Source organism: Aethina tumida, chromosome 3 (assembly GCF_024364675.1).
Source record: "Aethina tumida isolate Nest 87 chromosome 3, icAetTumi1.1, whole genome shotgun sequence".
Lineage (NCBI taxonomy): Eukaryota > Metazoa > Arthropoda > Insecta > Coleoptera > Nitidulidae > Aethina > Aethina tumida.
Genome location: NC_065437.1, coordinates 2,316,804 through 2,342,302, shown reverse-complemented (window position 1 = coordinate 2,342,302; position 25,499 = coordinate 2,316,804). Strand labels below are relative to the sequence as shown.

General features: G+C 28.2%; 1 protein-coding gene across 6 annotated transcripts; it reads right to left on the bottom strand.

The window, feature by feature from the left end:
- Positions 1-52: 52 nt before the first annotated feature.
- LOC109601173 (sex determination protein fruitless) lies at positions 53-24,337 on the bottom strand. 6 transcript variants are annotated; one of them, XM_049965362.1, is made up of 5 exons: positions 23,930-24,329; positions 22,634-23,133; positions 19,233-19,424; positions 11,002-11,122; positions 53-291 (listed from the first exon to the last, which is right to left on the bottom strand). In XM_049965362.1, exons 2-5 carry the CDS (start codon positions 23,117-23,119, stop codon positions 53-55), a joined length of 1,038 nt encoding a protein of 345 aa, XP_049821319.1. In that variant the 5' UTR covers positions 23,120-23,133; positions 23,930-24,329. The 6 variants fall into 6 exon arrangements, with proteins under 6 accessions (XP_049821319.1, XP_019872956.1, XP_019872953.1 ...); XM_020017397.2 differs by lacking the exon at positions 53-291 and adding an exon at positions 433-2,038 and having other exon boundaries at positions 23,930-24,319; XM_020017394.2 differs by lacking the exon at positions 53-291 and adding an exon at positions 2,342-5,047 and having other exon boundaries at positions 23,930-24,326.
- Positions 24,338-25,499: the final 1,162 nt, after the last annotated feature.

Genomic DNA, 25,499 nt, shown 5'->3' with positions numbered 1-25,499 from the left:
TTTACACAAGCACACTACAACATGGAACTGTATAAGCTACGTAAAATTAAATTTACAAAGGTTGCTTCATCAGTATCATGTGCTTGGACCTCATGTGGCTTCTTAGTGTGTCAATGCGACTGTAGGTGGCCGGACAATACGGGCACAAAGATCTTTGGGGCGTGTGCGAGTGGAAGTGGTGCCATCTGTTCGACACCTCTTTGCTGCAAGCCTTGCACCTCCACAACAGGATGTTCGTGGGGGACGGCTTGAACATTTCTATGTAGGATAGGGCCGATCCCATGCTGGGCTCTGGTAATAAACAATTGTTTACGTTAAAACCTGCGTTGGTTCACGAGTAAACAACACACATAACAGGCTTAATTAAAATGGGTACATACCATGGATGTTTCGGTGGCATCTAAAACGAGAGAGAATTAAGCAAAACACTAATTGTTAATTGTAATATACAATTTATTAATAAATCAATACAGATAATAATTTATTTTAAATAAATTAAATTAAATATTCTTGAATACATACCCTGATTATGATATATCATTTACAATATACAAATTGTTCTAGTCTTTACAAAATTGAACATATATTATCCCTTACAAACTAAATTTGGCATTACATTTCTTTAGTGATCTTTTAGACATATAAAAAATATCATAGTACGTAATTATAGTAATAAATCGTCGTCTATAATAGAATCCTAGGCCGCTAATTCACAAGAGAAGTACTCTATTTTCCTTGTGGTTTTAATTTTAGTAAGTTAGTCGTTAACTAAAGTCACAAGTCTGAATAAAATAAATCACCTGGTGGTGGTAAATGACTAGTATTTAAAATGATTTGGCAATTTCATTTGGCTAACTTATGACTAGTTAATATTAAAAACTAATATCAGTACACAATCTAATAAAAACTTGTACCAACTATAGTAATTTCCCTTTTTTTTACAATATTTTGTTTGTACATTGCTTAATTCTAAAGTCTAAGTTGTATAATATAAAAATATTTTATACTAAACTCAATGGGGGTAAATAAACCATGGCTAACAACAAAGTCTAAATTACCTGCAGTTTAAAATGATAATCACAAATTCTATATTATTAATATTATTAAAATCACTACAATAAAAAACATTTTTATATTAACAAAAGTGGATATTAACACTAAAAGTTAAAAATTGCTTGAGCCAGGCCATCACAAATTAAAACAGTTTTTAATGAGTTTCAGGTACCACTCTGAGCATTTCCAGTGTTTTGACACAGTCAGACGTTTTGTGATGGCCGGAGTCGACTAATAATTAATTAATTTGTCATATTTACTAGTCTATTTTAAATAAAATATTGGCACCTTATTGTGGGATTAATTTTAAATGGACTAGACGGTGGTTTGATTTGAACGAAATTAGTTTCAGTATTTACAAATTCTCTAAGCACAATTGAGGCATCAAAAAATATTGAGACTGCTCTTCAGACAATATATGCTTTTTTGTAAAAATATTGCACACATTTGATATCAACATTTAGTTTTTTTTTTTAAACTAGGAATATGAGCATTATATAGTAGAATTGATCCAGTTCGTTACCATTTCATTTAATAATATACAATAACAATGACTAGTAAAACATTTAGTTATTTAGTTGAATTATGTGTATAAGTTTGACAAAACTCAGTTCGTTGTATACAACAAATTAGTTTGGTTTTGGCATCAGCAGCGCACACCAGCCAATAAATGATGTCTCGTGTAAAAATCTACTCAGTCTCTCGTTAAATTTGTAGATTTTGGTCGATTAACAAATTGAACTACATGCCTACTCGTTGAACATTAGCTAGGCAACCGTCGGATGCTTGGTGCGCATGTGCAGTAGCAGGGTGTCGCTGCGCGTGTACACGGCAGGACAGTGCGTGCACGAGTACTGACCGGGGAAGTGCACGTAATAGTGGTTGCGTGTGTTGCTCACGATTTTACCGCACAGCACGCATCTGCGTCGCTCGTCCATGCTGCCCACGCGTTCGAACAGTTGCGACACCTTGTAGCACTTCATATCTGGAACAAAAGGACAACAGGTTTATTCACTGACTTTATGGCCCGGCTTGTTTTATATATTACCCAGTTTGAGTGTCCTCGCTGGGTAACACGCGCAATTTTATGGCAATAAATCTAGTTTGGACGCAACTAACAAAAATAAACCTTTTGGTACACGATACAAGAGTGTGTGATTTTACACGTCACACAAACTACCCACAAAAAACCAAACAAACTATCCTACTTACCTTAGTTTAGTTTAATTCAACTTAAAGCACGTTAGTTTTAGTTTGTTGGGGCTGAACAGAAAATAATAGTCGTTAATAAAACACACCATTTTAATAAAAATTAATAAAATACATAATAAATGCTTTGAATGAATGTATATCAAGTAATGATATAATGATTCAACACTAAATGTAAGAATTAAGTAACATTAAACAATGAAAACAATTTAATAAAGCAAACAAGTTATTGTTATTTTATTATTAATGATTTGATCTTTGAGCATTTTCATGAATTTTATGGTAAATTGGCACAAAATAAAAGTACAACAAAACCTCCATTTCCTGCAATTACACTATTGCACACTAAATCAAAATTTCCAAATAAATTTGACGGTCCACATCATCATCAAAACTTAATAATATGTATGTATATAAGTATAAAATATAAATTAACTATTTAAGTTAACCGCAACCATATTCATAATGTGAAATTAAATGACGTCTTCTGAAGTAAATGTAACAACAACAAACATGTCCACAGCATACTTTCTTTCAAATATACATAGGTTTTTTTTCTTTTAACAGTATTTTTACAATCTGTACAAAGTTTAAACGAGAGGTCGTCGGAGCTCTAAATCGTCAACTTGTCACCGGACTCAACCAGTTACTACAGTAGATCAGTCTTCGATGTAGAGGCACAATTTCATTCTCTAATAGACTGAAAATTTCAATTTTGGACATTGTAAACCACACGTTGATTTTAACTTTGTTTAATTTCGTTGGTGAGTTGCACTGATTTAGACCTCTCCAGTTTAACTAATTAAAAGTTAAAACTAAATATTGCACATTTCATAATTATCTCAAGTAGTTATACAAGGTTATTTAGCACCATTCCTATATTATCACATACTTTTTACTTTTTTTTAGTTGCTCTTACCCAAACACTTTTATTCCATTATAATGCCAATAATATAAATGTATATATTAGAAATCTTTAGTATAAGATAGTATATTAATATAAAAACTAACAACAAGATTTTAAAAAGTAAAAAATGCACTTATACGAGAGTTAATGCGCTAGAAATAATTGTAAAATTAACATCTGATAATATATTATAAAGCAATCTTCTTAAAAACAAAACCCTCTTTTTATTTTTAATATAAAAACCACACCTGTAACACCAAATTTAACCAAGTTATGTACAATATAAGGTACCGTTATTTGAAAAACATATCACGCAAGTTAATAAGATTATTATTTTTTTTGTTTGTTTAAATAAATTAAAGTGAATTTAATTCACGCGTTCTTCGAACCTAGTGACCTAAACGTAAATTTAACCAAAATTAATTATTTAAAGTAACTAATTAAACTATCCAAAGGCCGCAAACACCTTTCAAAGGTAAGAAATTCGAAGGAGATTCTCTTAGTAATTAATAATTATCCCTAGTATATAATATATAACTATATAATAATAATAATAATAATAATAATAATAATAAATGAGATGAGAATATGAGGTAATATAAAGTATATAATATTTATAAATTGCACTTAATAAGTATAACTAGTTAGTTTGGCAAATATTTTAAATAAAGATAAATAAAGATATATAATAATAAAAAAAAATGTTGACTATCGTCGTCTAATCAGGCGACCCGGACAAGTACTCAAAAAAGGGGTTGTCCGGGGAGCGTGCAACAAAATCAATTATATCGGACGGGTTTTAAGCTATTTTTTCTTTATAATTATTTATTAAACTACCATGATGAAATCCTTCGTAGCAGAAGAATTAGGTTTAATTGAGTGTTTCAACTCGACATCACAGATATTACATTCTTAGGTTGTAGTAGAATCATCTCATTCGTTTGAAGTCGGGGGGCGGACACACCCTCGTTTACAAGTTCAAGTCAAGGAGGGAAACTGAAGTAATGTATAATATAAGACTAGAATAGAGAAATTTCATTTGTTTGGGGGGGTGTTTTTTTTATCCACAGGGCGTTGGGGAGGGTGTTGTCTGCCTCCAACTTAGAATGGACTATAAATATATATATATATTTATATAGATATATTATTAAATCGGGCAGATAATCTACTTAATTTTAATTAATTAATTAATTAATTTTTCTCTCATTCTACTAATAATAATAGTAATAATAATAATAATAAAAAAAATGACGATTCAGTCGCAACAGAGCACATCCGCCTGTCCTCGATTTATAATAGTAGTAACAATGACGATGAGCGTAGAAAGAATGGTCCAAAAACATTTCCTTAATTTGTGCAAGTCTTTAGTAATAGTAGATTAGTTGGCAGCCCAGCTTCCGGAGCCTGGGGGGCGAGTTAAAAAAAGGGGAGGGGGTGGTTCCGTGTCAAGGTACATTTGGAGGAGAATTAGCTAATAATAAAACAAGTGGTCGTCGCCGAGACCGTTCTGGTTCCCGCCGCTGCAGCATGAATAGCGGTAGTGGTGGTGGCGGTGGCGGTGGTGCTGGTGGTTGCGCAGCAGCCGGAATCAGTCGGCCGGCGAGTCGTTCGCGATCTGGGGCGGGGGCGGGGGAGTGGGCGGCTCGAACTTCCTGGTGTCGGGATTGAAGCGCGGATGCTTAAATTTGCAATGGGTCCGCAGGTTGTCGCTGCGTGTGTACGTGGCTCGGCACAGCGGACACTCGAACCTGCCTGGGAAGTGCACGTGGTAGTGGTTGCGTATGTGTGTCACTATTTTCCCGCACAACTTGCACCGGTGCAGGTTGCACCCACCCGGCAGTTTGTCAAACGTAAGCCGCATGTGCCAGGTTTTTGAACCTGCAAAAACGAAAACAACTGTTTTAACTCTACACGTTCACCATCATCATTTAAATTATGCACTAGTATAGTAGGTAGTGTTAATATTAATAGTGACAGCAGTATAGTGACAGTGCACCCCAGAGCAAGTTAACCTTTCTACTACCAGATCATAGCTAATTATTTTTGTACAGATTTGTTCGTCTGGTTACAGATTGTTTTCACCACCAGTTCTAATTTTAATTCATTTTTTTTTTAAACTGTATCATTCTTGATTCTATTTTCATGCAATTTCACCTAATAATAAGGGAGAAACGTTGTGATCATTTGATAAAATATAATCTGAACTCAATATTTACGTCGTTATTTGTTATTTTCTTTTAAGCCCAATAGTATGTTACAAACTATGTTTTATGTATAATAATGGCTCAACAATTATAGTATAATTGTTTATTTTTCTATTGAATTTAATATTTTATTTATTTATTTATAATATTCTTATTAAACATTCAAAACATGGATTGAAATTTGGTGATATTAAAAGTATTTTTCTATAAATTAAAATGTAGAATTTTTAATATAATTTTATAATTAGACAATTAATATTTAGAATGAAATTTGATGATTATAATAAATCAAGATATACACAAACATTTTTAATGTAATTTTATCATTAAAGAATCAAAATTTAGACTGAAATTTGGTGATAAGATGGTAATTATTCATGTCAATAAAATATAAATATTTTAAGACTATTTTTATATTTTAAAATATCGACAGAAACCTTTAATCTAATTTTATTATTAAACAATCTAAATAAGTACTGAAATTTGGTGATTAAATGGTTCATATCAATGAAATATGAAGATTTCATGAGTAGTTTTTATAAATTAAAAAACAGACAAATACATTTAAATTAATTTTATTATCAGACAATCAAAAAACTTGGACTGAAATTTGGTGATTAAATGGTAATTGTTCATTATCAATGAAATATTTTTAAGATTTTAAGAATACTTGTATAAATTAAAATATACACAAACATTTTTAATCTAATTTTATTATTAGAGAATCAAAATTTGAAGTAAAATTTAGTAATTGAATGATAATTAATTGTTCATATCATAAAAAATATGAAGATTTTAAGAGTATTCTTTACAAATTAAAGCATAGTCAAATATTTTTAACTAATTTTATTATTAGACAATCAAAAAAATTGGACAAAAATTTGGTGATTAAATGATAAGTGTTCATAATATCATTAAAATATGAAGATTTAAAGAGTATTCTTTATAAATTAAAGCATATACAAATATTTTTAAACTAATTTTATAATTAGACAAACAAAAAAATTGCACTAAAAATTGGTGATTAAATGGTAATTGTTCATATCATTAAAATATGAAGTTTTAAAGAGTATTCTTTATAAATTAAAGCATATACAAATATTTTTAGGCTAATTTTATTATTAGATAATCAAAAAATTTGGACTAAAATTTGGTGATTAAATGATAATTGTTCATATCATTAAAATATGAAGTTTTAAAGAATATTATTTATAAATTAAAGCATAGACCAATATTTTTAGACTAATTTTATTATTAGACAATCAAAAAAATTGGACTAAAATTTTGTGATTAAATGATAATTGTTCATATCATTAAAATATGAAGTTTTAAAGAGTTTTCTTTATAAATTAAAGCATAGACAAATATTTTTAGACTAATTTTATTATTAGACAATCAAAAAATTTGGACTAAAATTTGGTGATTAAATGGTAATTTAATATCAAAAAAATTTTTGAAAATTTGAATAATACTTTTTATAAATTAAAATATAGACAAACATTTTTAATATAATTTTATTATTAGCAAATCAAAATTTGGACTGAAATTTGGTGATTTTAATGATAATTATTCATATCAATCAAATATGAAGACTTTAAGAATATTTTTTAATATATAACTAAGAATAAAGAAAAAAAATTTAATCAAATTTAATTATTAAACAGTCAAAATATATACTGAAATTTGGTGATTAAATGTTAACTGTTCATATTAAAGAAATATGAAGATTTTAAGAGTATTTTTTATAAATTATAAATAGAGATAAACATTTTTAATCTATAAATAAGAATATAGACAAAAATTTTAGTCTAACTTAATTATTAAACAGTCAAAATCTGGGCTGAAATTTGATGATTAAATGTTAACTGTTCATATTAAAGAAATATTAAAATTTTAAGAGTATTTTTTATAAATTATAAATAGAAATAATTATTTTTTAATCAATATATAAGAATATAGACAAAAATTTTAATCCAATTTAATTATTAAATAGTTAAAATAAGGACTTAAATTTGGTGATTAACTGTCCGTATTAAAGAAATATTAAAATTTTAAGAGTATTTTTTATAAATTATAAATAGAAGTAAACATTTTTTAATCAATAAATACGAATATAGACAAATATTTTAATACAATTTAATTATTAAACAGTCAAAATATGGACTGAAATTTGGTGATTAAATAGTAATGTTCATATTAAAGAAAAATAAAGATTTTAAGAGTATTTTCAGTAAATTAAAGTATCGAAAACAATTATTCTGATTTAATTATTGGATTGAGATTTGGTGATCAATGAAATATAAATTTATGAATATTTTTTTTTAGTAAAACACAAATTTTGAATTCAGATTGATATTTTCCAACAACTAAACTATGAAGTGAAGTTGGGTAATATGATAATGGACTACCAGGTTCATTTAATTAATAAATTTTCTTTAAAGGATTGATTTAATTGGGCCAAAAAGTAAAAATTTAGGGTAGTCAAAACAAAATGTTCATTTTTAAGCCACAAATAAAAAAAACAGTTTTGTATAATATCTGGTAGTATAAAGATTTTAGGAAGCTGCCGAGCCATTTTAGTTATTTGTTTTAGATTATTTGCGGAAAATGAGAGAAAAATTTATAAACTACATGCACGTGTGAAGAAATCCGGAAGAAAAATAAGGAACACCCTGCACCAATAAAATAGTATATTTTTATAAATATTTGTTAATATACAAACCAAAAATAAAACTTAATTTTATGTATGTACAAAATTTAAATAAATAAATAAATCGTTCGCACTTTTTTTTATTAATTAATCCAGGAAGTGTGTATATTTCAGTTTCAGCGACCGACCACCACGACTAGATACAGAGAGAACCACGAGCCCGACCGAGTGGGCGATCCGAATTAATAAAACCAGGTCGTTTTCCAAAAGTATATTCCTACATATGTACAAAAAGTTCAATATCACGAATATGTCAGGCGACGTTCCCGTGTTTCAACTTAATGTGCACCTTCAGATTGTCTTTCCTGGTGAAGTTCTGATGGCAACACGGACACCTGTTCACCTGTCGCCTGTGCGTGGTCGAGTGGTGCCACTTGTTGGTCACCCTTTTCCCGCATATTCTACAACCGAATAGTGTGTTCGTGATCTTATCGAAGAGATCGTTCGTGCGCGTCTCTAGGGTTGTGGCGGGCGTGCACTCCTGTTCCTGTTCAGCTGGAACAGAGAGAGATCACCCGTCATCAACCACAATCACCAACACGTCTACGACTACCAATTAACTACCAATGCAAATCAGCGCTAGGTGGGCATGTTTAAACCGTCGCTGAGGGCGTTAAAACATTAATTATTTAATGTTTTATAGTGAAATTTTACGCAGAATTCAAACATGTTAAAGGTTTTATTTATAAATTAGGCCTCGATTTTGATATATTATTGAGATTTGGACCACTTTGTGGCACTGACTGGGATATAAAATCATTATTTTTTATTGAACTTACTTAAAAATTGTATATAAATCATTTTAAACCATTATATAGACCCATAATTATGGTATTAAGTTAAGTGTGACTAACTGAATACGAAAAAAAAAAAAGGAATTTTTTCGTTTTTTCCCAATATTTTTTAACTTTCAAGTACCAAAAATCACAGATTACACATCACAAGTAATGCTTTCTTAACTTGAATCTATAGAGGACTTCTTTGCAAACATTTTGATCCCATTAACATGGATGTAGAACTTTTCATTGAGTAAATACTGTCATTTTATTGAAACAGTGACGTGTATTACTTATTAGTATGTCATGTCAATTTTTCCCTATTTTATAGATTTTCGTGGAAGGTTAGTATGGAAACAAGTAGTCCACTCTATAGTCTTAAAAATCTGAAGACAATTTGTCCTCAAAAGTACTCTCATCTAGAATACTTTCCTCCTAATTTAGAAGATGAAAATGATGAACAAGGTGGACATTCATACCACAATTTAATTACTGTAAATGTAACATGTATTGGAATGAAGATATGAATTATAGAATTAGACACTCAGATCAGTAATCTGATGCAGAAAAATGATGATTTGTCCAGATATTAAATGAAAATGACCTACAATCTAGGTTGGCTTTTAAGGCTGTTATTCATGTTCTTATGGGCAATAAAGGGGATGATAATTGTGTAAAATTGTTAAGAATTTATTACTTTTAAAATCATTATGGCTGTAACTCTCAATTTGTCCTTAAAAATACATTTCTGAACTCCCATCTAAAATACTTTCCTCCTAAATTAGGAGCTGAAAATGATGAACAAGGTGAACATTCTTACCACAATTTAATTACTGTAAATATAAGATATCAAATACATTTCCATATTCTTATCTAGAATACTTTACTCTTGATTTAGGAGCTGAATGTGAAGGACAAGGTGAACATCTTCACAAAAATTTATTTATTATATTGTGGAACTGTTATGGAGATATACTGAGTGATTATTGCTGTACAAGAAACTGACTGCAGAAGGTGTAAAAAAATTCAGCACAAATAGTGAACTAATAGACACTATTTTGTACCATATATTGAAAATAAAATACACCTAAAACCCCCAAAAAAAAGAAGGTGAAATTGGTTTATTTGATATAATTTCAGTTACAACATTAATACACTATTTTAATTAAGTAATTGTAAGCATTTAATGTCTCCTCCTAGATATAGGTGTATGAGCTCAAAATGTATGTAACACCGTCAAGTTGTTTCTTGTGATACTTAATATTTGGTAATATGCTAAAAAAGTCGAAAAATAATCGTACTTTTATATTCAGTATGTCGTAGTTACCAAACTATTGTAGCAATGAGGTCGTCAATAATTTAAAATGTCTCTTTTGTAGATTAAAAAAATATAGGACAAATTCCCTTCAATAATATCCCTTTTACAGACTATAATTTGGGTAAAATATTAGTTTTTTTGAGAGTATATTTCCAAAACGGGGGCTAACTTTAAAAAACCATAAACATTTTTGAATTCTACAGTAATTTTTACCCTTTAAAACGTGTAAACTAGTTTTATTGTTATAAATGAAAATGCACGTCAGTATGTATGATTGTTTTTTAGTTGCTGATCAAGTTTGGTTCCCTCTCGTCTTAGAAGACTAGAAAATCTACAAAATAAAATTCAGTGAAACATATAAATAAAATTTTTTAATTACTTCATGTACGTCATGTAAATATTTATACTCACATTTATTGTAAATGGAACACTTCGTCACCAAACACATTTTTAACCTGCACTTAATGGTTTTCTTTAACTATTTCAGTAACAACGTTTTGTAACAATGAGAACAAGTAAATGTTAATAAGAACAATAAGAAAATAAGCTAATAAAAACCAAGCTGAACGTATGGCATGCCAAAAATACACTCCAAAGTTAAACTTTAGTAAGGCAAAAAATAAGTGTCCTGCTGTGGCCTTATTAAAATCCAACATCCAGGCAACAACAACAACAACAAATCAAGCACTAAGTCAACAAGGATGTACATGTATTTACACACGGGACTTTGTACAAATTAAAAATCGGCACCTTCGGTAACTCCAACAGGAAAAATGAAATAAATAAAGCGTCGTACGTGCAAGCGGATGTCTTCACCAACTCACCGTCAATAGTGTCGGTGATTTCCGGCGGCGGTATGGGCGGCGCGTCCGTCTCCTGCGCCTCGGTCATCCCGTGCGGTCCCAGCATCTTTATGTCGTCCGGGTGGACGCTGACGCTTCCCCCCTGCGCAAGACATAAAATAATTAACGTTTCGTTCAAATCGTAATTTCGCATGTGCCGTCATATGCTGATGTGCTGAAATGTGGGTTTGAGGTTGAAGAAATGTTGGAATGGATGAGGTGCCATTGAACCTGGCAACACACCATATGGTTTGCCGTGTATTGATTTGTGCTCTTTGTTACACCAAAACTGGTTGGATTTGTAAAAAGCACTTGGACATCGTGTGACCTACAATTTAGTCGTTAAAATTATATTTTAATTAGTGGTTTATGACTCAAATTGTTCCTCTATGTTAATTAAAAAAGTTGAATCAACAATTTACATGCATTTCACCGGAATTTTAAATATTTAACCATTAAAGTTTAATGTTGGAAACGTTTGAAATAGTGGAATATGAAGAAAATGTATGAATAGATAAAAATTTTTTTTAATAAATCTACAATTTAATAAGGTTTAAAGTATTTTGAACAAATTTATTAAATAATTTCAACCTAGACAAAAGTATATTTATTAATGCTCAACTCTAATTAATTATTTAAGTTATTTAGTCTCTTATTAAATAAAAGGAACTAATTTTAAAATGTTTCTACATATTAATAATAAAAGAATAATTTAATTTAATTTATTTGTGATGATAACATAGAAATTATGTATTTGAGCATTAAATTTCAGTGTCAGAAATGTTGGAAAAACAAATAAAATAAGAAAATAGACAAAATGAAGCAATAAAAAATCCGATTAAATTAATTTCAACCCAGACAAAAGTATATTTTATTAATGTATAACTCTAATTAATTATTTAATATATATTTTAAGTTATTTAGTCTCTTATTAAATAAAAGAAACTAATTTTAAAATGTTTCTACATATTAATAATAAAATAATAATTTAATTTAATTTATTTGTGATGATAACACAGAAATTATGTATTTGAGCATTAAATTTCAGTGTCAGAAATGTTGGAAAAAGTAGAAAACAAATGAAATAAGAAAATAGACTTAATGTAGTAATAAAAAATCTGATTAAATTAATTTCAACCCAGACAAAAGTATATTTTATTAATGTACAACTCTAATTAATTATTTAATATATATTTTAATTAATTCAGTCTCTTATTAAATAACAGAAACTAATTTTAAAATGTTCCTATATATTAATTGTAAAATAATAATTTAATTTAATTTATTTGTGATGATAACACAGAAATTATGTATTTGAGCATTAAATTTCTGTGTCAGAAATGTTGGAAAAAGTTGAAAACAAATGAAATAAGAAAATAGACTTAATGTAGTAATAAAAAATCTGATTAAATTAATTTCAACCCAGACAAAAGTATATTTTATTAATGTACAACTCTAATTAATTATTTAATGTATATTTTAATTAATTCAGTCTCTTATTAAATAACAGAAACTAATTTTAAAATGTTCCTATATATTAATAGTAAAATAATAATTTAATTTAATTTATTTGTGATGATAACACAGAAATTATGTATTTGAGCATTAAATTTCAGTGTCAGAAATGTTGGAAAAAGTAGAAAACAAATGAAATAAGAAAATAGACAAAATGTAGTAATAAAAAATCTGATTAAATTAATTTTAACATAGATGAATGTATATTTTATTAATGCACAACTGTAAGTAATTATTTAATATATATTTTAAGTAATTTAGTCTCTTATTAAATAACATAAACTAATTCCTATATATTAATAGTAAAATAATAATTTAATTTAATTTATTTGTGATGATAACACAGAAATTATGTATTTGAGCATTAAATTTCAGTGTCAGAAATGTTGGAAAAAGTAGAAAACAAATGAAATAAGAAAATAGACAAAATATAGCAATAAAAAATCTAATTAAATTAATTTCAACTTTGAAAAAAGTATATTTTATTAATGTACAACTCTAATTAGTTATTTAATAAATATTTTAAGTAATTCAGTCTCTTATTGAATAACAGAAACTAATTTTAGAATGTTCCTATATATTAATAATAAAAGAATAGTTTAATTTAATTTATTTGTGATGATATCACAGAAATTATGTATTTGAGCATTAAATTTTAGTGTCAGAAATGTTGGAAAAAGTAGAAAATAAATGAAATAAAAAAATAAACAAAATGTAGCAATAAAAAATCTTATTAAATTAATTTCAACCTACTTTACTAATCTTCTAATTAATTCTGTATTATGTTAATTTGATGGAAATGTTGAAAAAATTAAAAAAAATAAGATAAAAGATTAGATTAATATCAGTTAAAGTTTCTTAGAATATATACCGATATTGTTTAAAAATGTTAGAAATATTGAAAATGGTACAAAATGAAGGAAATGTAAAAATAATAAAAAGTAGCCGTTAAATATTAGATTAATTTAATTTACACTTATATAAAAATTATATTTTAATCAATTTCAAAACAACTCAGCATTTTATCAAATATTTTAAACAAGTTTAAATGTGTTAGAGATGTTGAAAAGGTGAGATATTAGATTAATTTAATTTTAACATAAACATCAATAAAGTGAATAAAACGAAATATTTGTCCTATTCACTTCAACAAATTGACACGTCTTACATTTAGTATAAATGGTGAGGTATTAGTGTGGCTTCATTAAAATATTGTAAGTGGAATCTCTTCTTCTTATTCATTATTTTACAGCTATCCCAAATAGATTCCACTATAATTAATTGGGTTTAAAAATTCTTCAATATATTATCAAAAATAACTAAATAATTTGGCAATTTTTATGCTAAAATTAAAAAAAAAATTCAAACACGAAGTAAATGTGGAAGCACTAATTAAATATTAGATTAATTGGGCGATATTTTTTAGAAATATTCAACAAAATTAATCACTTAATTTAAAATTTAACCAACCAGGCACTTTTATCCATATTTTACACAATTTTAAAAATGTTATAAACGTTGGGAAAGGGGGAAAATGGAGGATATATGTAAATATTCAAAAATAACCAGTTAAATATTAGATTAATTTAATATAAACTAATATAAAAATACTTTTTGGTCAATTTTGAATGGCTAAACTATTAATCATGGAAACAAGAAGAGACATTCTTCTTGTTCATTATTTTACAGCCATCCAACATTGATTAGATTAAATAAAATCAATTAATCTACAATTTAACAACATCAACATTTAATAAAAATAATAAAGCATCTTGATATTTCTTTATTGAGTACAAGAAATACATAAATCTAAAGAAGCCTGATAACAATAACAAAATATTACAAACTATAGACAATAAAAACATTAATTCGAACAATCCATATATATACTAAAAAAATATTACATAAGTATACATAGGTCGATTTAGAAGTAGTCCTCCTTAAGACAATAAATTTAAGGACTATTTAAATAACTGTTACTATCAAATATGACACTAGCCTTTTTTACCACAGCAAGTTTTTATGTATACATATTTTATATTTATATCCAAAATATATTATAATATTATTATATTACAAGAATATTGCAATTTTTTATGTAATATGTACAACGATTTAAGTAAAAGTATGTGTAATGGTAAGTTCAAATAAATAACTATTTGAATAATAAGTATAATAAGGAGACAATAGAAATTGTAGCTCACCAATTAATTAGGCAGTATAATATTCTTAATTAATTAATTAATTAAAGTATAATAGTAAACGGCAATAAGCAACTATCTGTTCTACGAACAAAGTAATATACATAGTGAAGATTAACTTATGGCACCCCCTAATTCATCGTCGTCGGAACGTTCCTGTTGCTCTCGAACTGATACTCCTTAGCCACGCACAGCCTGTGCGCCTTGCACTTGTCGTGGTGGTTGACAATCTCCAATCGAAAGTTGGTGCTGCCCTCGGCGAACGACGTCCTGATGTCCGGTATCCAGCCGCTCCACTTCCTGCAAAACTTGCAGTACATCCTGTTCTGGCCCGCGTCGTACTGCAACCAGATGTACGACTCCAGCCACGACGGATTGAACCGGCTCTTGCCCCGCTTCTTGGCCGCCTGCTGCGGCGTCCTGATCACCGAGCACTCCTGCCCGTGTCGCGTCAGCTCGGGCGGCACCGGGAGCGGCGTGCGCGAGTACAGCGACGGCATCTGCGCAATGTTGTCCACGGTGCTCGACTGCGACAGGGTGGCGTACTCGGGCGGCAGCGGCGATCGTTGGGTGGCCAGCGGCGCCTCGAGGCACTGGCGCAGCGTCGACGGTTCCTCTTTCGTTCGCACTTGTTCAACAACTACCTCCCCCAACGAGAAGTTCTGTTAACAAAGAAGGAAAGGATATGTATGAATGCTCTGTCTTTTTTTTTTTTTGGCGAATGTCGGTTTCTTCATTCATAAAATCGGTACGTTTTTGGCGTGTGGTTTTATGAATAAAGAACGATTCAACGGACTTGAACCACTGGATAACCTTCCTTCTTTGTTATTTTGGAGAGGCAGCGTTTATACATAATCGTACACTATGTCACAACTTATACAACACATCACTGTTTTGCATTTACACATATCCTCATTAACTTAAACTACGAGATTATATTTTATTGTCGATTTGCGAATTTTTTTTTTTAGTACGTGTGACATTTCTTTTATAATAAAATGTTAAATTTTAATTAAATTAAATGCCCAAATCGCGGAAATATTATGTTAAGCTCATTAATTTAGTAGTTTCTTATATAAAATAATGCACTGTATATGAAAATGAAATGAAAAGTTGAAATAAGTTGAACAGCTTTATAGATTGTTTGTTGAAATGCATAGAAAATATTATTCAAACTTTACTTGGAGAACTCTTTAATGGAAGTTGAAGCCTGATCTAATGGGTCTAAAATTGTAGAAGTTATAAACAATTAAATAAAAACTCAAAAATTCTATGGTTTGCCAATGTTTAATAATCCCCTTTTTATTTTTAAATACTATGAAACAAATATTTATAAAATGGCTTAACCACTTTTGCCTATTATCAGTTTATCATTTTATCATATAGGTTTAACCATTATTTATGAATATTTTTGTGTTATTTCTATCAAAACTACACAATTTAGTTTCAGTTGTAAATTACATCAAGAAGAAATTTTTTACTTGGAGTCTCTTTACTAGAAGTTGAAGTCTGATCTGTTAGTAATTAAAATAATTGACAGTTAATCAAAATGGATCTAAAAATGTAGAAACTATAAACAACTAAACAAAAACTCAAAAATTCTATGGTTTGCCAATGTTTAATAATCCCCTTTTTATTTTTAAATACTATGAAACAAATATTTATAAAATGGCTTAACCACTTTTGCCTATTGTAAGTCCATTATTTTATCATATAGGATTAACCATTATTTATGGATATTTTTGTTTTATTTTTATCAAAACTACACAATTTAGTTTCACTTGTAAATTACGTCAAGAAGAAATTTTTTACTTGGAGTCTCTTTACTAGAAGTTGAAGTCTGATATATTAGTAATTAAATAAATTAACAGTTAATCAAAATGGGTCTAAAATGTAGAAACTATAAACAACTAAACAAAAACTCAAAAATTCTGTGGTTTGCCAATGTTTAATAATCCTCTTTTTATTTTTAAATACTATGAAACAAATATTTATAAAATGGCTTAACCACTTTTGCCTATTGTAAGTCCATTATTTTATCATATAGGATTAACCATTATTTATGGATATTTTTGTTTTATTTTTATCAAAACTACACAATTTAGTTTCACTTGTAAATTACGTCAAGAAGAAATTTTTTACTTGGAGTCTCTTTACTAGAAGTTGAAGTCTGATCTGTTAGTAATTAAAATAATTGACAGTTAATCAAAATGGGTCTAAAAATGTAGAAGATATAAACAACTAAATAAAAGCTCAAAAATTCTATGGTTTGTCAATGTTTAATAATCCCCATTTTACTTTTAAATACTATGAAACAAATATTTATAAAATGGCTTAACCACTTTTGCCTATTGTAAGTCCATTATTTTATCATATAGGATTAACCATTATTTATGGATATTTTTGTTTTATTTTTATCAAAACTACACAATTTAGTTTCAATTGTAAATTACATCAAGAAGAAATTTTTTACTTGGAGTCTCTTTACTAGAAGTTGAAGTCTGATCTGTTAGTAATTAAAATAATTGACAGTTAATCAAAATGGGTCTAAAAATGTAGAAATTATGAACAACTAAATAAAAACACTAAAATTCTGTAGTTTGTCAATGTTTAATAATCTCCTTTTTATTTTTAAATAATATAAAACAAATATTTAGAAAATGGCTTAACCACTTTTGCCTATTATCAGTTTATCATTTTATCGTATAGGATTAACCATTATTTATGAATATTTTTGTGTTATTTTTATCAAAACTACACAATTTAGTTTCAGTTGTAAATTACATCAAGAAGAAATTTTTTACTTGGAGTCTCTTCTCTAGAAATTGAAGTCTATTCTGTTAGGAATTAAAATAATTGACATTTAATCAGAATAGGTCTAAAAATGTAGAAGTTATGAACAACTAAATAAAAACTCAAAAATTCTATAGTTTGCCAATGTTTAATAATTCCCTTTTTCTAAACAATATAAAATAAATATTTTTAAGATAGCTGTCAAATTAAGCAGTAAGTTTAAGCCTCATTTATAAAATACATCAATATTTGTGAGTCAACTTTATAAATAAATAATAAATTATTAAAAAGTGGACCCAGAAAATAAAGTAAATAAAACTTTTTTTACGTGATAAATGCCTTACAACAACTGTTTCACATAAAATCACTGAAACAATATTTCCGGCCTAGCAGCCTTTGAGACAATTGATCGATCTCTATTATTAAAGCATCTTTCTAAAATGGGAACTGCCCGTAATGTATTTAAATGGTTCACATCATAATCGTATAATCGATCTTAACCAATAAACTATGACTATCCTACATAGCTAAGTCTGTAAAATTATTAGTCTGATGTTCCTCAAGAAACACCATTTTAGGTAGAATATTATGTTTTGTACGAAACTGACATCAAGGAAATTTATAAACTTTTAAACTTAAAATTTATTAGTTTTACAGCTGATTTAATATAAATAATAGGCACTCACATTTTGCATTTATGATTATGTACGTAATAAAATTTATTTAATGCATAAATATTAATAAATCAAAATATTGTGGGATTGGGTACAACATGTGTAAATTACCATAAATCACACCAAGTTTAGAAGTGGGTCTTATAATATTTTATGAATAATTTTAATTATATAATATAGAAAATACTAAAAATTATTTATTAGTGTTTATTAATTTTGACACACACACACACAGTGTCGGTTAATTTGCATCAAAACAAAATCAATTTTAAAATGCAGTGGACTGTCGTTATTAACAAACATATTAAATTTTATGTGTGTGAAATTAACAATAACATAAAATTTTGTTTATCAAACAACATATTAAATGACTCCTCCTTATTAAACTGAAATAATAAAATTTGTTTAAAAAGTTCCACCCACAATGGTGGTCAGAGAATTAGTACAAAAATTTAAAATAAAACAATCCCATTCAATAAACTGATAATAAAAGTCATTTTTAATATATTTACTTCAAATATTAAGCAATAATAACCAAGATAACTAAAAATTGATAAATCACTATATTCCTCTATTTTTATTTAAATGTTTATATCTAACATTTTTAAACTGATTTTGATAAACAGCAATTTATTTGTAAATTACTGATTAAACCTTCTCATTCAACATTACTGTACTGCACATCATTTAATAATGATGTAAATAAAACTAGCAGGAAGTAAAAGTTTCTTTAAGGTTGGATGTAAAAATTACAGATTCCTAATTATAAACGGCCATATTTGGAACTAAATATAACTTATTAAGTCAATATCTCAACTGTTCTTATTTTTATCTTCATTTTCTGATTCAGGACGCAATTTTATATATGAAATAACTATTAATTAGTGAGTCATTATAAATATTAATTGATTTTGATGTGTGTAACCTAACCTAACCAAACAAATCACACATTCACGTTTATAAGATTTATAAAAACTCATAGATTTGTTTATCACGAGTCGGAACAGGTAAAACAAAATGTGTTACTTACAGTTTGCAGTGCCTCAGACATCGAATGGAACGAATCGACGTGCGGACTGAGATCCTGTCCCGGCTCCTGTTTGATCAGCGGCGACGCGACTCTCATGTCCTCCGCCCCCATCGATTCCCTATCGACCGGCGATATCGGATTCAATCGGGGCAATGTCGGACTGCCTTTGTAGTTGTTGCCCTGCGATGGAGTCTGGACATGGAAGAAAAAAACACGTTTAGTCGTATTTTTACATTATTCCCAGTACAAGTAGCAATTTAATATGAAAACTGTGTTTAAAGGTCCACAACAATTATTTTTAGACTGTCCTCAATAAAATTTATGTGAGAACTGAAGAATAAGATTCTTACAAAATCAAAACTAATATTTCAACATTGTACTCTATTTATTTCATTAGAAACTGTGTATAAACAGGAATTCAAAGTGAAATCTGTGTCATTTAAGTTTCTTACAGGATCAGAACAATTATTTATACACTGTTTTCAACTAATTTCTGAAGATAAACATGTATTAACAGGAATTTAATGAAAAAATGGTTCGTTTAAGAGTCTTACATAACCAGAACAAGAATTTCTACACTATTCTCAATGAATTTTTTAGAGAAATTATGTAGAAACAGTCTTACAAGACCATAACAAGCATTTCTGCACCGTTCTCGATTAATTTTTTTAGAAAATTATGTAATTATTGAAATTTAATATGAAAAATGCTTCGTTTAAGAGTCTTACAGAACCAAAATAAGTATTTGTACTTTGTTCTCAATTAATTTCTTAAGAAAATCATGTAAAAACAGATATTTAATACGAAAAATACTTCGTTTAAGAGTCCTACAAGACCAGAACAAGTATTTTTACATTGTTCTTAATTAATTTATTAAGAAAATTATGTAAAAATTGAAATTTATTATGAAAAATGCTTCGTTTAAGAGTCTTACAAAACCAGAACAAGTATTTTTACATTGTTCTTAATTAATTTCTTAAGCAAATTATGTAAAAACAGATATTTAATATGAAAAATGCTTCGTTTAAGAGTCTTACAAGACCAGAACAAGTATTGCTACATTGTTCTCAATTAATTTCTTAAGAAAATCATGTAAAAACAGATATTTAATACGAGAAATACTTCGTTTAAAAGTCTTATAAGACCAGAACAAGTATTTATATATTGTTCTTCATTAATGTCTTAAGAAAATTATGAAAAAACAGATATTTAATATGAAAAATGCTTCGTTTAAGAGTCTTACAAGACCAGAACAAATATTTCTACATTGTTCTCAATTAATTTCTTTGGAAAATTATGTAAAAACAGAAATTTAATACAAAAAATTCTTCGTTGAAGAGTCTTACAATACCAGATCAAGTAATTTTACATTGTTCTTAATTAATTTCTTAAGATAATTATGCAAAAATTGAAATTTAATATGAAAAATGCTTCGTTTAAGAGTCTTACAGAACCAAAATAAGTATTTGTACTTTGTTCTCAATTAATTTCTTAAAAAAAATTATGTGAAAACAGAAATTTAATAAGAAAAATGCTTCGTTTAAGAGTCTTACAAGACCATAACAAGTGTTGCTACATTGTTCTCAATTAATTTCTTAGGGAAATTATGTAAAAACAGATATTTAATATAAAAAATGCTTCGTTTAATAGTCTTACAAGACCAGATCAAATATTTCTACATTGTTCTCAATTAATTTCTTTAGAAAATTATGTAAAAACAGAAATTTAATATAAAAAATTCTTCGTTGAAGAGTCTTACAATACCACATCAAGTAATTTTACATTGTTCTTAATTAATTTCTTAAGAAAATTATGCAAAAATTGAAATTTAATATGAAAAATGCTTCGTTTAAGAGTCTTACAGAACCAAAATAAGTATTTGTACTTTGTTCTCAATTAATTTCTTAAAAAAATTAAGTGAAAACAGAAATTTAATAAAAAAAATGCTTCGTTTAAGAGTCTTACAAGACCATAACAAGTGTTGCTACATTGTTTTCAATTAATTTCTTAGGGAAATTATGTAAAACAGATATTTAATATAAAAAATGCTTCGTTTAATAGTCTTACAAGACCAGAACAAATATTTCTACATTGTTCTCAATTAATTTCTTTGGAAAATTATGTAAAAACAGAAATTTAATATAAAAAATTCTTCGTTGAAGAGTCTTACAATACCAGATCAAGTAATTTTATATTGTTCTCAATTAATTTCTTTGGTAAATTATGTAAAAACAGAAATTTAATATAAAAAATGCTTCGTTTAAGAGTCTTACAAGTTCAGAACAAGTATTTATACATTGTTCCCAATTAATTTTTTATGGAAAATATGTAAAAACAAAAATATAATATAAGAAATGCTTCGTTTAAGAGGCTGACATGACCAAAACAAGTGTGCTCAATGAATTTCATAGAGAAATTATGTAAAAATCAGAAATTTAATATAAAAAAGGTTTCGTTTAAGAGTCTTACATAACCAGAACAAGAATTTCTATTTTGTTCTCAATTAATTTCTTAGAGAAATTATGTAGAAATAGAGTTTAAGGGTCTTACAAGAGCATAACAAATATTTCTACATTGTTCTCAATTAATGTCTTAGAGAAATTATGTAAAAACAGATATTTAATATGAAAAATGCTTCGTTTAAGAGTCTTACAAGACCAGAACATGTATTTATACCTTGTTCCCAATTAATTTCTTATGGAAATTATGTAAAAACAAAAATATAATATAAAAAATGCTTCATCTTACATGACCATAACAGGTATTCTCAATGAATTTCTTAGAAGAAATATGTAAAAATAGAAATTTAATATGAAAAATGGTTCATATAAGTTTCTTACAGGATCAGCACTACTTTTCCAGTGTTTTATAACTTTATAAAAGAATTGTGCATATATAAGAGAAACTTAATGTGAGAACTACCTTTTCTAAGTATCCTACAGGACAAAACCAATTATTTTTACATTGTCCTCATTTAAATTTGGAAGAGAATTGTGCACAAAAAAGAATTTAATGTGAAAACTACTTTGTATAAGTATCTTAAAGATCACAATTACTTTTACAACGTTTTACAAGAGAAATGTACATGAGTGTACAAGAATTCAAGGAGAAAACTGTTTTATATAAGTATTCTAGAGGACCATAACAATTATTTTTAAACTGTACTGTGCACATTAAAAGAATTTAATGTAAAAAATACTTTGTCCAGGACCACAATTACATTTACATTGTTTTCTGCACAATTAAGAGTAATCTAAGATAGTACATGAAAAATTTACTTCGATTAAGAGTCCTTCAGGACCAAAACAATTAATACTTGCACATGAACAAGAATGTAATGTGAAACTACTGTCTACAGGACCACAACAATTCTAATGAAAGGTTAACCGAATAGTACTTACCAGAGAGTCATTGTATCTGTCGGAGATTGAATTATCACAGTTAGAAGAGGATTTTCTTTTCCTTTTGTCACTAGGCGGCGAATCGCGCTCCATCAGCCGGTCCTTCTCGATCAGATCGTCGTTTTTGGTCAGCGAGTTGCTGTCGGTGAGGCCCCTGATCTGCAGGGCCTCGGCCGTCTTTAGGAACATGGGTAGCAGCTTCTGCGACACGTTCACCTCACCCTTGTACATGAAATCCAACAGCGCTCTCATTTCGTTGTAATTGACATCTTTTAGGAATACGATCGGGTGCGGGTGGGAGTTCTGTATGAAGATGGTCTCGAAATAGGGACTGCAGGCCGACAAGATGTTCTGGTGGGCCTTGAACGTCTCCCCGTCACACGCCAGGGTCACATCGCACAGGGCGCCTCGTTGTAACAAGCTACTTAGTACGTCTGTTAAGTTTGTTGGATGGTTGTTCCACCGGAGACAGAATTGTTGATCCATTTTTATTTATATACCTGTCGAACAAAAGTTACTTAACTGCTGTTGCTTGGGTGCGGGGTGGGTGGGCACATAATTCTGTTATGTGTTCCAGGTCTTGTTAATTAAATAAACAGAGTGTGCACACTTTTAATCACTCACCGATGGTCAACATGTCTTAGTAAGCAAAAAATTAAAGTGTCAACAATTCAGCGAGAACAAATTTTGCGGAGTAAACGTATGAAAAATGTAAAGTAACAGGAATATTAGGAACTTATGTTACTAGAACTGCTATTAAAATTAAAGTTATTTGACCTAAAACTGTATTCAAGTAGAAAATAAACAGTTACCTACTCTTCAGTACAATTACTTTAAAGAATGCATTATGGCATTTTTACCGAATAACTTTTAACAACGTCACGTTCCATTATTCGAGTATAAAAGGGCAAGATATGACGGTTATGGAATGTTGACGACATTGTACTTATGTGCCCTTTATTAAAGGTCCTTAACACCACATCACATAACCCCATTCAACCTACATGTCACGTACAAATCCAATTGGAAGCACAAATTCGACCTATCGACCATAAGTAACCGTATATATGCACCAAAAAAAACTATCTCAAGATATATTTATAAACCACGTCCATTCGTCACGTTTTACCGCCATTGTGAATTTCAGCAGTAATGATTTCTTCTCGAATTTATCCCGATTTACGATCGGACCGGAGCCGAAAAACCGCACCACATACGCGACGTCGACTTTCGAAAGCCTTTGGCACGCCGAAATAATCGATTGTGTGTAAAGAAAAAAAACGTCGAAAAGCTTACCTTGTGCCCAGTTTCTGTCATTACAACGCCACCCAAAAATCTACCTCCTGCACTACTGGTGCCAGTGCCATGCAATCTGTCCGATACTGTTATGTTTGTTTTTATGTCGATTATTAAGTACATTTATGAACGGAATCGCGGAAGCGACCGTTTTATGGATGGAAATGGACGGTGATTTCGGTTTGTTGTCGAGTTTTTGCGGTTTGTTGGTGAATAATTCGGTTTTACGGCGTTTATTGGGAAAGTGAGCGGCGATTTTTCGGCAGGACGGAGTGGATTACTGCTGCGTAGTTTGGGTTGCATAGCTTCGGGCGTGTGAACTCCCCGTTTGATTGATGTCTTCTCCATTTTCTTATTGTTGCGTTTCGTAATTTATGTTCTATGAGCGTTTTTGCATGCAACTAATTCTTTATTTTTCACTTTATTAATTAAATAACTTGTATATAATAAATTTTATTAAATTTTTTTTGGCAATATTATTTTATTATACCTACTAGTGTTTTTTACCTTAACTATCACTTTATTATTTTATTAATTATATTAATTATTTTAATAAAAATAAACAAATTATTAAATAAACCATTCAGATTTATTTTGATTTATCATATACGAATTTAAAAGTTTCCACTCAATTATTTATTTTATAATCATATTAGTTATGTAAATTGATGAATTTTTAATGTCCCACACAAATCATTCAAACATAAGTATAAAATATTGATCCTCTCTTGTATGAATTTACCTTTAATTTTATAAATTAAAATATCAATTATAGAATAATTAATTTAATAATTATTTATGCGTAATTTGTTATTAAATTTTCTCTTCTGCACAAAATTTTTTTTGAATAATGAAAAAATTTTAATAATTCTTAATATTATTGTGATAATTTTTATCATTAATTAAATAATCATGTAAATAATTTATGTACTTAATTATTTTACAATTATATAATTTTGTGTTGATAAAAATACTTTTTTGATCTTACAACCAAAGAATAATTAATATTATAATTATAGGACAATAGAAATAAGATTATATTTAATTAAATCGAAAAATTAAATGGAAATAAATTATTGTACACATTGTGTATTCTTAATAGTACATTGAAATTTATATCCCACTTAAATCTTTCAGTCAAACTTCAATGAAAGTCTTATTTGAACCAACAAGCAGAGGATAATTAAAATTATAATTACAAAACAATAGAGATAAGATTATATTTAGTTAAATTGAAAAATTTAATAGAAATAAATTATTGTACATATTGTGTAATCTTAATAGAATATTAAAATTTAAATCCCATTTAAATATTTCAATCAATCTTCACTAAAAGTCTTATTTGAGCTTTCAAGTAGAGAATAATTAAAACTATAATTACAGGACAATGAAAATAAGATTAGATTTAGTTAATTTGAAAAACAAAATTATTGTACACATTGTGTATTCTTAATAAATCACTGAAATTTATATCCTACTTAAATCTTTCAATCAATCTCCACTTATTTGAACTTACTACTAAAAAATATTTAAAATTATAATTAAAAATATAATTATATAATAAAAATAA